Raw genomic sequence first — 16,844 nt, 5'->3', positions numbered from 1 at the left:
ATTTCATGATGTTAATACAACAAAGAGTTTGTTGTTGCAATCGGGATAAAAAAGGTTATTTTAGGAAAATTTCCAGATGATTTCATGTATTACCATTTTCTGAGCTTTTGAGTGAGTGAGTGAGTGCATGGGGTTTAACGTCGTACTTGACAATTTTTCTGTCATATGACGAAGGAATCTCTAAGCTTTTGAAGATTTGTATTTAACGCCCTGTACTCATTACTTAATTCTACTGGTTTCAATCCAACAAAACTGGTTTCAACCAACCTACAGTTTCTAAAGCAGTTCATATAACTTTGTATATGCTGAAGTATCGCTTTCGTTCGCTTTCTCCTTGACATGACCTTGCCCTGTAATATTAACAGCTATTCTGAGCGGGAAGAACGGGTTGTGATTCGTGCTAACTTGAGAAGTAACCGTCCGTCACAAGTGCCGTGAACCCAGCCTTTGCATCTGAACCTCACTGTTCGTCCTTTACACATATTTGACGACAAGTTCCTTGTCAAAAGGAAGACACAGGTTAGAATCGTGGGTGGAGGTGTCACTAAGCCAAAGGTTATAGAAAAGGGACGGGGAACTGAGAGGATTTAAGGCGAACAAGATTATATCAGAGCGAGAACTTTTAGGGATATTATACGGATGACAATTCTACGGCTCTCTCGTTCTCTGGCCTTTAATGCGAATATAGTGGTGTACGTAATCTTCTCGTGCTGGCAGGATTTACATTGACTCCGACAGAGGGCTTAAGGGAATAGATTTGTTCCTTTTCGTCTCTCATAACCTTCAAGACAGGTCTATTTTCATCCATTGTCAGACGGTCTCCTCACTCAGGTCTATTCTCTGAGCAACTTTTGTAAAATCTTTTCCTTTTTGTTTTAAAAATCCATTGTGTGATTGGACGCTATTTAGTACTGGTTAATACATCAGGCATGAGGCTTATTGAAGTATTTTCTGCATACAGCAAGCCCTAATGGAGCGAACCTTTGTCGGATTGCAGATGCCAATAACCGTAGGCTTAAAGCGGCCCCTCGTCGCCCTCATTACTCGCAGACCATCCACACTGTGTGTTTGAGCACTGCTAATTGATGGTGCTCCAGACTGGGTTTTATAGTTCTCTCCATTCCTCCGAGTCTCTTTGTTCCTGTCTGCATGGACACTGTTAACAATCTCTGTGCAAAGAGACGGGTGAACACAGTCCATAGTCGTGTCAAATATCTGCCTGGTATCTCATGGTACCTCAGTTTTATCACAGCGATGTACATAAAGAGTTTATTTTATTTAGTCTGAATGCTAAATGTATCCAAGAGAAAACCCAATCAAAAATCGTGTTACATACATATTTGCGTTGATATCGTTAGTGTGCAGATTCATTATGATCGTTAAAAGCAAACGTTGAAAATAGGCAATGCAGGAGCCATCGGAAACCGGGCAAATGTTCGGGTGGTTGATAGGTAAACACAACTCCTAGCATAAATAGGCCTATATCAGACTGACGTCCTTGTTGAAACATCTTATTTGATACAACAAAATCCCTAAATGCTGTGAATAATTTAAAATGACATTCCAAGAAGAAAAAACTCCTTTTTAAAAAACATGCGATGTGTAACACCATTTACTGCAGCACGGCAAACAGCTCACTAATGTAAACCTCACGTTAAACTGGTCATGATGTGGAAATACATGAAAAAATGTATGGAATGACAGACAGTAGGAGGGTTGAACAAATCGTGTATGTTCAATCGGGAGATTCACTACAGTTTCACGAAACTTACTTGTCACACTGTAAGACTTGTGTTTTTCAATTAACATCACCCATATTTTTTCTTTTCTTATTATTCATTTATTATTTTCCCCTTTTTCTCGTCTGCACCACAACAATCTGTTATTTTGGCAAACAACGTATTCATTACTTCACACTGATTTAATTTAGCGAGCATTTCCGGGTGGTACATATTCACTCAGATCTCCTCTGTACATTGCCTTATGGGCATCCTGTGGCTTATGACAAGTCATTCGGTATGACAGTAGTATTTTTCACAGAATCTTTATTGCTGTGTTTGTTGCAAAGCCGATTTTCTGTTTCCGCAAATTTCGCAACGAATTAAGGCAATCAGTAAAGCCTTATTTTTGTCGCTTCTGGGTTTCATGCAGCAAACTTTGTTTTTTTATAGCATCTTCCTGCTAGTCTCTCTGATGACAAAATGTTTGTTTAAAAGGAGATAGGTGTTAATGTTTCTAAGTTAAAGAAACAAAGATGTTAATGGACCAGTTTTGTTGTACAGAAACGACGCCTCAAGTAAAGGCCGTCTTGAAGGTAGGTCAATAATATGCACTCACTCATACTAGTGCTCTTTTCATGACATGCTAATTTTTGGGGTTTTGCTTGTCCGTTTCCATCATATAATTATTTGTCAAAAACAATGAAGTCTCCTTCACATGAATATACCTTGTAGATACATTAATCAGCGTGTACGCATCATACAACACCAACTAGACCACGAGATTGCTAGGTGGGTTTGCTTAATATAGAACAAACACCAACTAGACCACGAGATTGCTGGATGGGTTTGCTTAATATAGGACAAACACTAACTAGATCACTAGATTGATGGGTGGGTTTGCTTAATATAGGACAAACACTAACTAGATCACTAGATTGGTGGGTGGGTTTGCTTAATATAGGACAAACACTAACTAGATCACTAGATTGGTGGGTGGGTTTGCTATTATAGGACAAACACTAACTAGATCACTAGATTGATGGATGGGTTTGCTTAATATAGGACAAACACTAACTAGATCACTAGATTGGTGGGTGGGTTTGCTATTATAGGACAAACACTAACTAGATCACTAGATTGCTGGGTGGGTTTGCTTAATATAGGACAAACACTAACTAGATCACTAGATTGCTGGGTGGGTTTGCTTAATATAAGACAAACACTAACTAGATCACTAGATTGCTGGGTGGGTTTGCTTAATACAGGACAAACACAAACTAGAGCACTAGATTGCCAGATGGGTTTGCTAATATAGGACAAAGTGAAATAAAGCTGCTGTTTGAAAATTATCTATCAGTCATACCGAAACAGTGGTTTAATTTTTGAGTGTTATAATAAGAACTGTTATAACAATGATTGAACTGTCTCCGATAATAAGTAATCAGTGTGTATGCAATGTCTGAGAGATTTTCCCCACTGCATGTCTACAGCTTGCAAATGTAAGCCTCCTTCTATCACGACATAAGTGGTCTGCCGCCTGATAGATATAACCACAGCGAATCGTACCGATCATCGTCTGTTTCAATATAATATAATTATGGACGAACAATATAATTAAAGACCCACAGCACAGAGAGTAAAACCAGACCAGGATTTTATTGTAACTGTTCATGAAAATGCATAAATGGTAGCAATTTAGACGGCAAAACCTGCATATTCACTACTCACTACCATGTTGAAATATTCTCTTCTGCTTCGAGTACGTAATCTAGTCAAATAAAGCTGTACCTAGTCATTTTTAGAGTTATTCCTCTCCATCACAGTTTGTAATATATATCATTTTCTCCGTCGAAATATTTCAGGTTTTTAAGGTAAAAGAACACAGCAGGCTATTAATAAACGTTCCCACCTATGGTTGTGCTCAGCGCTCTTTATGTCTGATCTTACCATTTGATCAGAGTTTGCACTATATCAGATGGGTAATGCGATCTTTGAAATTGTCTAATTCAAGGGACCGAGGGAGTACTCTAAAATGCATGTCCATTACATAAATGTACATAGATAAGGTTCAAAGCTCTCCGAAGTCTCCGTGCTTCTAACCTTTGCTAGTTATTATACCTTTCATGCTCACAACTGTTGTACCAACATTCTCTCCAGTGAGCCAATTAGGTTCAAAATTTACAACTACATTAACCACATTTCAGTTTTTGTGATGTTTGTTAAACTGGACTTCCTAAAAACCGACAGTTTTGTTCTGAGATTTATGACCCTTTAAGAGAATTCCCCCATCATTAAAGCGGCCTATCAATCATTGACCAATGTCTGATTTTATCTGACACTATCACACAGATCTGGATTCGCAAGGCAGAAATATTTACCGCTCTTTAACCACCTGAATAAGGCTTATATTTCACTAATATCTTTCCAGGTAATTAAATCTTATTCCCGACAACGTTCGTTACCTCTTACTTTCCAATACCACCGCCGTAACGTCACATCCGCCACGTGACCGGTTTTTATCACAAAATCTGGAGTCTGTCTCCGTTGGGTAATAAAGGCTGATGTATAAAATTGAATCAGCCCGATGATTTCTATGTAAACATATGACTGTAATAAAGCTACGTTTATCATAAGCATCTTATTTACCAGGCAACAAGATGTCTGAGATCTTACCGCACAATGGCGTTATTACATTTACCTTATCAACATGGGTAACGTTACAGAAAACTCGCCGTATCATAGGTATCGTCGCCAAATAAGTCTCCTGCTTTTTTCACTGATGTTCATTATACTTTTTCTTTATTGCAATCTTCTCCAAAATTCTGCGCTTTGCGAGGCTGACTCAATAAATGGTTGTCGAGCAATATATTTCTGTGATTCTGTTACAGATATTTTACCCCAGGTGATTTTTCATCCTATACGGCAATTGCGTTACGTCTCACGTAACATACAGTTAAGGTTAAAATTATCGCATGACATATACAGAGGCAGAAAGCAGCTCCAACCAGCTAGGGCTGCCTTGGCCTCTTTTCGTAAAATAATTTGGTGCTTTATTGTTCTCTAGTCTTGTGGAGAAGTGTATTAAAATATGTAGCACTTGAAAACAGTAGTTTTCTATTCTGCAAAGATTGTTAGTGTGTCCAGAAACCTCGATTTTCTTGGTATAATATTGGGGACGACTCTTGGGCTTGAACATTGAATTCCCATCGACCAACTTAGGACAGATATAAAGTTCCATACTCACATTTACTCACTCATGTACCAATGGTGACCAGTGGTTTATGTCCGAAGCGTTCGTTACACAAGAAGCTAATCACAGACGAATCTAGCCCAAAGCTAGCTGGGGCGCTACAATAGCTTTGGCGTTACCTACCTCTACGCAGACAATTTCACTAAAAAGAACTGCTCGAACCCTACCTTACTGTTTTCCTAAGTCATTCAAAGTGTAGATGTGTCAAAGAAAGTGTAGATTTGTCAAAGTCACCATCGGTAAACTATCTTTGACAGTAATCCAGCCGTTTAGACTTTTGAATCGAATCATCAGTAGAAACAATTTTTTGAATTCGAATTTCCCTCAAGTCCCGGTAAGGTACGTTTGTAGTGTCCAGGCTAGCTTAGGGCTAAGACGAATCTAATGAATGTTGCTGAAGTTAGTTTACTCATAAATCAGTTGGTTATCTATTGATTTTCAAAGAAGAATGACAAGAAATTTCAGAATTGCTCTTCTGCCTTTATTTCATGAGAAAATAGTAGTAACTGTACAAGATTAGGGAGAAAATAGAGAGATAAGTATCCTTGGACTTATTCGTACATCTCTTCTGTAATAAAGGTATCTTTAGCTCCTTACGGTTATGTGGGGTCTGTGTGAGGTATGAGAGAGTGTCCCAAACTATAACCGTTCTAACCTCGATCGCACGACCCGGTGCCTTGATACCGGTATCATCCTGAGGGGAAGGGCACTAGAAGCGGCCAAGTGGAGAAAGACTTCCATATGAGAGAGATTTGACCAGGTCATGTTCTCAGCATGCACTAGTTTCATAAAACTAGAACTAGCTATGAATACTTACTTGGAAATGTATATAGTCACGGATGGTAGAACAGCATTATCTATTGCTATATATACCTTCCTATATCAGAACCGCCGGCGTGCGAACATCATCAGATAGCATGTGTGAGTGATGCTCGTGTCATGACAATTTCCGTTATGATAACTGAGCCGATGAGAAAGGCTTTAGAGCCATCAACAGATAAGGAAGAGAAAGCCGCAATGTTCAGTGGAAATATAAGGAAAAAATGTCATGCTCAAGAACATGACTTGCGGCAAAAAAATACACGGCTCACAAACAGGTGGTTGAGGCGGTGGTATATATGACTAATTACTGTACAGTATTGACTACGTCGAAGAGAGGGAACTGCATGTGTCGTGTGGTCAATTAAGCTAGTACCGGTGCCCAGAATTAGGAGATGCATGCTGAAAGAACGTATATTCAATCAGTATATAATGTTGGTATTAGGCGAGTTACTGATAGTTGATTGCAGTTGAATATTCGACAGAGTTACTGACGACGGTATAGTTGATTAATCTACAGTATTAGGCCGAGTTACTGACAGACGGTATAGTCAATTGGTCTACATTATTAGGCGAGTCCTAAAAAGGCTACAGTATCAAGCGAGTAATCGAAAGCATCAGACGAGTGGAGTCATGCATGAGATCACCACAGGATAGGTTAAAGCAAAATTAATACGTAATGAAGTAAAACATAATGACCATTAAAAGAATGAATCTCCTTAGCTTAACATTTGTTAGCCAGTTCACGGCACAATACTGGGTCTACCGTCAGAGTATGACATAAATAATGTTCTAATCTGAAGTTAACTGATGAATCTTAAATATAGCCTGACAAATAAATTGAGTCACTGTAAATGTGTAACCAGGCTCAGGCCAGCATAACCATTCTGCTAAATGCCTTTATTATTATTACAGGGAATTCAAATTTAATTTCTATGTCGAGGTTCCCATTTTTTAAGGACAGCAGTCTCCAACATGCCACTGATGACAGATCTGGCTTTCGGCGTTGTTACTAAGACTGGCAAAAAAAGCATAGTTTAACATGTACACAATCAATCAACGTTCCCCCGACACCCTGTCAGATTCAATCCCAGTTCTCCATTCCTGGAATCACAGACGCCATTATGTTAGGTCTTAAGATAACATTTCTTCAATGGTAGTAAAAGAATAATACGTAAAATCCAGACAGTTAATGCTTATTCCTTGAGGGATTGTAAACAGAGAAAAAGCTGAAAAGAGCTCCAAAAACAATACGATCCGTAGATTTGTCCATATCCATCACCTATCATCGGAAGAAGTCATACGCCTTATGTTACAACCACAACGTCTTCCGAGGCCCGCTGCTCCCAGGCGAAAATTATGATACGGTCAGTAACGTTGTACGTTGTATAAGTTCCGCAGTTCTTGGTAACAGTAAACACTCTCGATTGCCCATGGGCTTGTCACTAGACGAAAATAGCAAAGCCTCTTATAGCTGATAAAGTTAAGTAACTTAGAATATAAAACAGAAATTAACACAGTTCAGACCTAGCAGATAATGTACCAGTTGGTACAAATATTAGTGTAACAAATTACATATAGTAGCTGTTGACATATAGGTTGGAGTGCCATCTCATATGGATACTGTTTAAAACATCTGCTTGCACACCCACCAACAAATATACGGTGTTGATACAACAACGAAAACATCCTGACTATGACGTTCAGCAACAATCAAATAAATAAACAGCTCTTTAGCGGTATCAAATGATGGCACACAGCTATCCCATATTAATAAGTGAAACTGTAATTCTATAGTAGGTAAGATCACCGTGGCTTTAGATGCTGAGATAGACATTGTTCCTTTCACTCCCAATTTCGAAAGTGCCGTGGGATACACTGGCTTATCATTAAGATAGGTATTTCAAAAAGCTAACGATACAGTTACTGACAAAGTAGTGGTATAACTATTCGAATAGTTGGGATATGGAGGGGGTGGGGTACAGTTGTTAATAGTTGTTAATGTGGTTGCTATTACAGCAACTTTACATAACATATTTGTTGATATGGTTGCAAATACAGCAGCCTTGAAGTTGTATAGTTGTTGATGTGGTGGCAAATACAGCAACTTTGAAGTTGTATAGTTGTTGATGTGGTGGCAAATACAGCAACTTTGAAGTTGTATAGTTGTTGGTATGGTTGAAAATGCGGCAACTTTTAAGTGATATAGTTGCTGTCATTGGTTAAACAGCAGCGTTGCATTAAATATTGCAGATTCAGATTCAGATACAGTAGTTAGAGATCCAGATAACAGAGAGTCGCTCCATCATCCTTTGCTGAGTAGAATTGTTCAGGATATTCCATACTGTCCACCTGCATGTCCTTGGTCTAGTTACAGGGTTATCTGAGATTGACGTAAAGCTGGTACTATTGCTGGTTCACGAGACGCACGAAAGTTGAGGCGTTGTGAGGTGGGAATCTGTCGGCGTGTGGCTGAGGGGGGTCAGCTGGCAGCAGTGTTTCCCGGGGGTAGCGCCTCTCCCTCCACCCCCCTCAGCCCCGCCGACATATCGAACAGGCACAGGTTTTGGCTGACTTGAACACAAACTCTCTCCGTCCGTCCACACAAAGAACTGTATATTTCACCTGGAAGCAGAAAAAGTAAACAGTATGAAACAAATGAAGCTATGTCCTTATATACCCCCTGCATAGAAGTACAAAAACACACAGCAAGCTATAAATGATATATTTATTTATTTGACTGGAGTTTTATGCCGTACTCAAGAATATTTCACGGCCAGCTTTATGGAGGGAGAAAACCGGGCAGAACCCGTGGGAAATCCACAGCCTTCCGCAGGCTGCTGCTAGACCTTCCCACATACGGCAGTTATAAATGAGGCCACAACAAACTAACCGGCCCAGATAGCACATTTGGTAGAGTGTTCGCTTCGGGAACGGTAGATGCAGGGTCAATTCCTCGCTTGGCGTTAAGTACGACGTAAATGAAGCCGTCCTTATATTTCACCTGTATGGAAGTACACAAGTCCAAAGAAAGCTAATGCCATGTCCCTATATTTCACCTACATGGAAATAAAAAAGTTATAGAAGAACCCATGAAGCCCAAGTATCACAATGGACCCGAGAAAAATCACGGGTCCACAGAACAAAGTACTTCTGAATGCCAGATGTAACGCCCTCATCCCTCAAACCCCCAGCCCCCATCTTTGAACCAGAGAAAATAATACCCGTACCGCATCATGAACTACACAGAAACAACATCCTTGCTTAGAGGCAACATGAGAGGCAACATTGAGGCATCCTTTCAGTACTCTTATAAGAGTCAACCCCAGCAATATCCTTACGTGGTGGTAACATGAACAACATTCCCGTAAAAGTCAACATCAGAAACTCCCATACACAGACAGTCCTAAAAACAGCCTAATTGTGAGGCATCTTGAATAACGCCCTTACACGGAGGCCTCCAATAAATTTATAAGAGTTCATAAACTGCGTCGAGCTTTGAGATGATGAACCCAACACTTTCCACTCAAAAGTTCACTCACAAGTCATGCTGCGAGCTATTCACATAGTTCGCTGAGTACATATATCAGCGATATATCTCAGCTTTATTCGTCTGAAACTTAGTCAGGTAGATATATACATGTATTTATACTTTATATTTATCGAATGAAGTGCACAAGACAGAGCGTCTGCAAGATATGCAAGATTTTATTTTTCTGATGAGTCTGGGTTGACAGCGCCATCATTGCTGGATGCATTTGCTAAGTACTTTGTCACCTCATTATTAATGATATTACACTACTTTGCAGTCCAATTCCTCCTTGTTCCACAAATCAACGGCGATTCGCTCGCCAAGTTGTCAGAAAATGAAGCAAGTGAGCGAGGGCAGAGGCTTGGATTAATTATGCCGGACCTGATTAGTGGAAGACAGGAAGTTCACAAAATGAGATAGAGAAGTGAATTAGAACTTGATTAAAATCTGACACTGTCAGTATTAACTCTTGTCAGATGGTCGACAATGGTGCCACTTTTTCCAGGTTTGCTTATACAATGCATGCCAGGATAACTACATGTACACAGAAATTCTTTGTTTAATTAATATCACCTGAAATATTACAACTACATCACTGGATAGTTTCCTATCCCATCCTCCAGGATTTTAAGGGACCCAATGTCTAATTAAGCATATTGGTCAAAGGTAACCAATACTTATCCAATGACAAAGTACTATTTAACTATTTTCAATACACCGAACTTAAATCATGACTATTCTTGAATACGGCGTAAAACACCAATTAAATAAATAAATAAATAAATCATGACAAGGAATATGCTCAAAAGATGATCTTAAAACCTTCAATTTGTTCAACTGTATGTCGCCTTAATTATTTTCAGAGGATTTTCATGCAACATGAAACAGCATTTTCCGTCGCTTGTTTATCTGCAAACCAAATGCACTTTATGTGCAACCGCAATAACCAGCTTTTGTATTAACGATATTTTTGCAATCATTCTACCTCAGATGCTATCCCATAATTTAATCCTGTATCTGACAACATCAACGTTCCGCTTTATTCGACAGCTCATCAGCTCATCAGCAACTTCGGGCACGAAGATGTGTTGTGGTGACAGGCGTTGACATGATTAGCGGGTGCAATCTTATCAGGCACTATCTGTCCTCCTCTGTCAATGACCCAGCCCAGCAATTAATACTTTACCCTTCCTTAATGCCCCATCAATGGCATTGTGCAACGGTACAATACTTTTTTCTCTATTAACCTGTTTCCATAGTACACAAAATGTATTTTAGAGTGGCGTGCCTTCGAGTCATATTTCAGAAACGATCCTATCAGGTCGGTCATGTCGTGGACAGATCGGGTTAAGCTAATGCATCCTCTCGTTATCTCAATATGCTGATACAGACGTTCATCCACATGATTGTCCCAATGGAGAAACATCTCTTCGATGTTTAATGGACATTGCCTTTCCGCAGTGACAGTTACATTTAATCTGTTGAATAACTTTGGTTCAATAAGTCAAGTCAGTTCACCTGGCGTATATAAACTGTTAGACAGTATATATATGTCATTCAACATATATATCAACACACATCAAGAAATAACTCCCAACATTCCATCGTTCGTATTCTACATAACTGCGTATGAATCGATGCGTCGAACCGTCATTCATATACCAGCCGTCAAGCGAAATGGACGTATCGGGTCAATAATCGATTGCCAAAACGACGTTCAACACAAACCACCAAAGAACTAAGAAAGTATATAAAGTACGAAATTAGGACGGAATCACGCAAAGAGAAGCAGTCAACAGTTTCCAGTGATGTTGGAAAGGCGTAGGGAATGCTCTAGGCGAATGAATGAAATCAGTATTCAAATCGTACACCATGCTAATATATATAGGTTGTCGAAACTATGTATCACAGTTGCGTCTTGCTTACAACTGTTTACATATCCAGCTTGGTGATGTAATTCAACACAGTGAACACGTAATATATTTCGTAACGACAAGACCGATTTACAGTGGCTTTTATTTACAAACTCACTCATTTGAGCGTGCCTACTTAAGCGACGATTGGTTACTTCTTGCAATGCCATTAACAGAGATTTCTAGAGTTTGAAAAGCACTAATTGGGGATGGTCCGACGGTCCAGGTCTTAGGTAAGTGGATGGCTACAGTGAGGGCACTTCCGTTCTAGCAGTAGCTGCATAGCGGTTCTTCTCAACACAAAACGCTATACACCCTTAACAAGGAGCACGGCGTCAACACATACAATTGTCCGACTGCCTCTTTAACATCGCAATTAAGGAAGGGACAATAAGAAACAAGAGCACATCTACATCGATAGATATCAACTATTGGAGAAGTCATTAATACAACAGATAACAACCTGGAAAGCATATCGATTTTCACACCTTACAGGTTCACATTTGACCTTTAAAGTAACCCATTTATTACAGCTGTCCACATATATCTTGCTAAAGATTGTCAGTGGATGTCATCCACGCTTGCCAAAACTCAGTCTTTTACCAAATCACACACTTAGTCGTTAGCATCCACATTTACCAATACCCCATTTTAATTGTTGGTATCCCCATTTATCAATTCACACAGTTACAATTGTTGGTATCCCCATTTACAAAATCATACACGCACAGTCGTTGGTTTCCACATTTACCAAATCCTAGATTCACAAACGTTGGTATCAACATTTACCAAATCACACACTTACAGTTGTTAGCATCCGCATTAACCAAATCCCAGACTTACAGACCTGGAATCTACATTTACCAAATAACACACTTACATTCGCTGGTGTCCATATTTACCTTATCCCAGATTTACAAACGTTGGTATTAACATTTACCAAATCACACACTTACAGTCGTTGGTGTCCATATTTACCTTATCCCAGATTTACACACGTTGGTATTAACATTTACCAAATCACACACTTACAGTCGTTGGTGTCCATATTTACCTTATCCCAGATTTACAAACGTTGGTATTAACATTTACCAAATCACACACTTACAGTCGTTGGTGTCCATATTTACCTTATCCCAGATTTACAAACGTTGGTATTAACATTTACCAAATCACACACTTACAGTCGTTGGTGTCCATATTTACCTTATCCCAGATTTACACACGTTGGTATTAACATTTACCAAATCACACACTTACAGTCGTTGGTGTCCATATTTACCTTATCCCAGATTTACACACGTTGGTATTAACATTTACCAAATCACACACTTACAGTCGTTGGTGTCCATATTTACCTTATCCCAGATTTACAAACGTTGGTATTAACATTTACCAAATCACACACTTACAGTCGTTGGTGTCCATATTTACCTTATCCCAGATTTACAAACGTTGGTATTAACATTTACCAAATCACACACTTACAGTCGTTGGTGTCCATATTTACCTTATCCCAGATTTACAAACGTTGGTATTAACATTTACCAAATCACACACTTACAGTCGTTGGTGTCCATATTTACCTTATCCCAGATTTACACACGTTGGTATTAACATTTACCAAATCACACACTTACAGTCGTTGGTGTCCATATTTACCTTATCCCAGATTTACACACAATGTTATCAACATTTACCAAATCACACACTTACAGTCGTTGGTGTCCATATTTACCAAAGGATTTACAATCGTTGCTTTAAACATTTACCAAGGCACACACTTACGGTCGTTAGCATCCGCCTATACAAAATTCCAGATTTACAATCCTTGGTATCAACATTTAGAAAAGCACAGTTACAGTCATTGGTGATTTACAATCCCTAGTATCCATATTTACCAAATCCCAAATTTACAATCATTCGTATCCCCATTTACCAAATCCCACATTTACAATCGTTGGCATCCACATTTACCAAATCCAAATTTACAATCCTTGCTATCCCCATTTACCAAATCACACATTTATAGTCGCTAGCATCCAAATTTACGGAATTCCAAAATTACGGAATTCCAAATTCACAATCATTAGTATCCACATTTACCAAACTTACTTGATTAGCGAACCTGGCGTCTAAAGATAAACTTTTTGAGTTAGTACAGTTACCAGACTTTAAACTTACTGCTCTTGGCGTTTACATTTACCTACATTTTATCACTTTTTTGGCCGGCTAGATGTATAATGAATTCTCTTGCCAAATCTCTAACCCTTCACAAATTGAGTCACTTATTCTAACATAGCTTTTGCTGGCTCCACTGCTGTTCCACTCATGACACTGAAGGGTTTGTCAGGAACTTTGACAAAGGTAACCATAAAACAGGAACCAGTAAATAAATACCAAGCACTTACTTCTCCGTTTCCATAACATGTCTATATTCAGTTCAATAAGACTGGATAGCAGATATCGTATATTCCCAATTAGTATGTTCAGATTCTACAAATTTGCATGAGCAAAATTTAGAAATACCACATCATTATTTGCTGATTGCTTATTAATGTCATAGACGTTTTCCTTTGTATAAAAAAATAGACTAGAGATGGATTCGAACTCCCTACCTCACCGCCCAAAATGATAGGTCTGAATTGAAGTGGTCTTGATTACTAGGCAAGAGAGTGTGCCAGCGTCTGTCACAAATTGCTATAAATCACATATAATAGACAAAAGAAGGGGTTATTTCGCAGTAGATGTCTGTCTGCTTGTTTTTTTTTTGAGGGGGGGGTGTCACACAAAAATATGGCTTCTTGATACATATGGTAATCAGACATTTTCAAATGTGGTAGATTGTTGGCTTATCGGAATACTTACATCATGTGTGTCCACTATACTGCAGCACTCTGCTCTGGAAGTGATTATGTGGTAGTGATTGGCTCTGAGAGTACGTTCTGGGGAAGGAATAGCATTCGACTCGCAAAATCCTCTACAAGCGTTTGTAGTAACATTAAATGCTAAACATCCATCCACTTCCACTGTTCTGGTGTGTGCTGAAATGAGAAAGCCAGAAAATGGGGTTGATATCAATTACAGCTAACAGTAATTCCTGAAGGTATTATACTTAGTTCCACAGATTTTTTAGATACTCAATTCCTTCTTTGCAAGACTCGCCTCCAGCAGTTTCGAATCTGCACAGTGCAAACGACGTGAATTTATGGCGTAAGTAAAGGTTGCATCCGACACTTGAGCTGTGATAAGAGGCAAGTCAACTGTTTTTTTCCCCAGCTGTTTAGGACAGGTATCTGTCTAATTTCACCTAAAAGTTAACACTTTCATACAAAACTTGATATACAGCCCCAACAACACTGTCAATCATTTTGTTCAAACTGCTCAATCATCCTCTGAATATCTTTAAATCCACAATACGGCTTTATCATACTGAAGAATGTTGCGCAAAAATCACGATGATGCTTTACCACATTGTGTCTGACCATACTGCTTTGCAATTACATGCAAAAACTCCTATACTGTTTTACCAACCTATGATTTATTTTGTTCAAAAACCCCGAAAGTAATTTATTATTTTGAGAATTATCTGTCGTTTGAGTGCACTGGGATCCCATTAATGATTGTACTTTTCTCCATTCACATTTCTACATGTGAACAATTTATACCTCTCTAACACACGATAAATGAATAATAATCGAGCAGTTATATAGTGCATATACACTATTATGCGAATAGAACATTGCATAATTGATATCCTACTGGTGGCCTAAATTGATACATTAAGCAATAACTGAAAAACAGTCGTTTTTGGTTGAAGAGGGCATGGAAACTTTCTTGGCTATACGGTTATATGCATTTTCCCCTCATAGATACATTCCATGTTATTGTCGGTAATATGTCGGCCTATGGAGCTGTTCAGACCTGGGAACATCGCCTCAAAGGCTGTTCAGACCGAACAACCTGCGAACATCGCCTCAAAGGCTGTTCAGACCGAACAACCTGGGAACATCGCCTCAAAGGCTGTTCAGACCGAACAACGCAGGAACATCGCCTCAAAGGCTGTTCAGAACGAACAACCAGGGAACGTCGCTGCAAAGGCTGTTCAGACCGAACAACCTGGGAACATCGCCTCAAAGGCTGTCCAGAACGAACAACCTGGGAACATCGCCCCAAAGGCTGCTCAGACCGAACAACGTAGGAACATAACCTCAAAGTCTGTTCAGGCCGAACAACGTGGGAACATCGCCTCAAAGGCTGTTCAGGCGGAAACAACCTGGGAACATCGCCTCAAAGGCTGCCCAGAGCGAACAAGGTAGGAACATCGCCCCAAAGTCTGTTCAGGCCGAACAAGGTGGGAAGATCGCCTCAAAGGCTGTTCAGGCCGAATCAACCTGGGAACATCGCCTCACAGGCTGTTCAGGCCGAACAACCTGGAAACATCGCCTCAAAGGGTGCCAAGACCGAACAACGTAGGAACATTACCTCAAAGTCTGTTCAGGTCGAATAACGTGGGAACATCGCCTCACAGGCTGTTCACACCAAACAACCTGGAAACATCGCCTCAAAGGCAGCCCAGACCGAACAACGTAGGAACATCGCCTCAAAGTCTGTTCAGGCCGAATAACGTGGGAAGATCGCCTCAAAGGCTGTTCAAGCCAAATCAACCTGGGAACATCGCTTCAAAGGCTGTTCAGGCCGAACGACCTGGGGACATCGCCTCAAAGGCGAAACGAAAAGGGAAAGTGGACAGGTATATTAAAGAAATCTTTTATATTTAGAGCCAGCAGGACAATCAATGCACGAAACCTTGATAAAACCTTCTTTAGAGTATTGGCGGTGTATAGCAGAGTATTGGCGGTGTATAGCACTATTAGACGTTATTAAACCTTTCTATTTAGCCAAGGAATATTTGGATTGAGGCAAGATGGAAATAGACCCAGTAGGAGGTCCAGCGTTCGTCAAGGCTTAACGGCATCCCTAATGAGCAGCATTGTAAAAGCTGAATGTGGACCAAGCAGGATAGCCGGGAGTCTTACGAATGTCATACGAAATCTATCTATGAACGCTGAATTAGGCATTTTAGATGAGGAAGGCATGAAAGTAAAGTGAATGCGGGTGGAAATAAAATAGAAGTAGTGGATACTGTGATTAAATCCTCCCAAGGACTGTCACAGGAACCAAAGTTTTATCGTTCAAATTTCAGGCAAATGTTTCCTCTGTCACCGAGATTCTGCCCGATGAGATGAATGACTGACTAGAGTTAAACCCTATTCATTCATTCATTCATTCATTCATTCATTCATTCATTCATTCATTCATTCATTCATTCATTCATTCATTCATTCATTCATTACACCAGTAAAATATTCAGTTTTGTACTACAACCTGTTTATACTCGTTAGCTACAAATGGCCACGTCATCGCCTTTCCGAGGGCTACAGTGGTCTTGTCAGAGAAAAGAAAGGATACAGGCTTTCGGGATTTCTCGGCGGTTGCACATGATTTCCAGTTCATCCCTTCTGGGGACCGGCCCCGATAGCACAGTTGGTAGAGCCGCTTCAGGAGTGATAGAGCCAGGATCAATCCTGGGTGGAGTCACACCGAAG

General features: G+C 39.7%; 1 protein-coding gene across 2 annotated transcripts in view; it reads right to left on the bottom strand.

Annotated features, from left to right (window-relative positions):
* Positions 1-7,965: 7,965 nt before the first annotated feature.
* The window catches only part of LOC135468972 (thyrostimulin alpha-2 subunit-like), a 30,355-nt gene continuing 21,476 nt past the window's right edge, over positions 7,966-16,844 (bottom strand). For both annotated transcript variants that reach the window (XM_064747475.1, XM_064747476.1), the window contains exons 3-4: positions 14,104-14,279; positions 7,966-8,415 (exon numbers count right to left, since the gene is read on the bottom strand). In XM_064747475.1, coding sequence (XP_064603545.1) covers positions 8,323-8,415; positions 14,104-14,279 — 269 coding nt within the window. In that variant the 3' untranslated portion in view covers positions 7,966-8,322. The remainder of the gene's footprint in view (positions 8,416-14,103; positions 14,280-16,844) is intronic.

The sequence above is a fragment of the Liolophura sinensis genome, chromosome 6, assembly GCF_032854445.1.
Source record: "Liolophura sinensis isolate JHLJ2023 chromosome 6, CUHK_Ljap_v2, whole genome shotgun sequence".
Lineage (NCBI taxonomy): Eukaryota > Metazoa > Mollusca > Polyplacophora > Chitonida > Chitonidae > Liolophura > Liolophura sinensis.
Note: the sequence above shows the minus strand (reverse complement) of the source record. Positions and strands in the feature narration are given on the sequence as shown.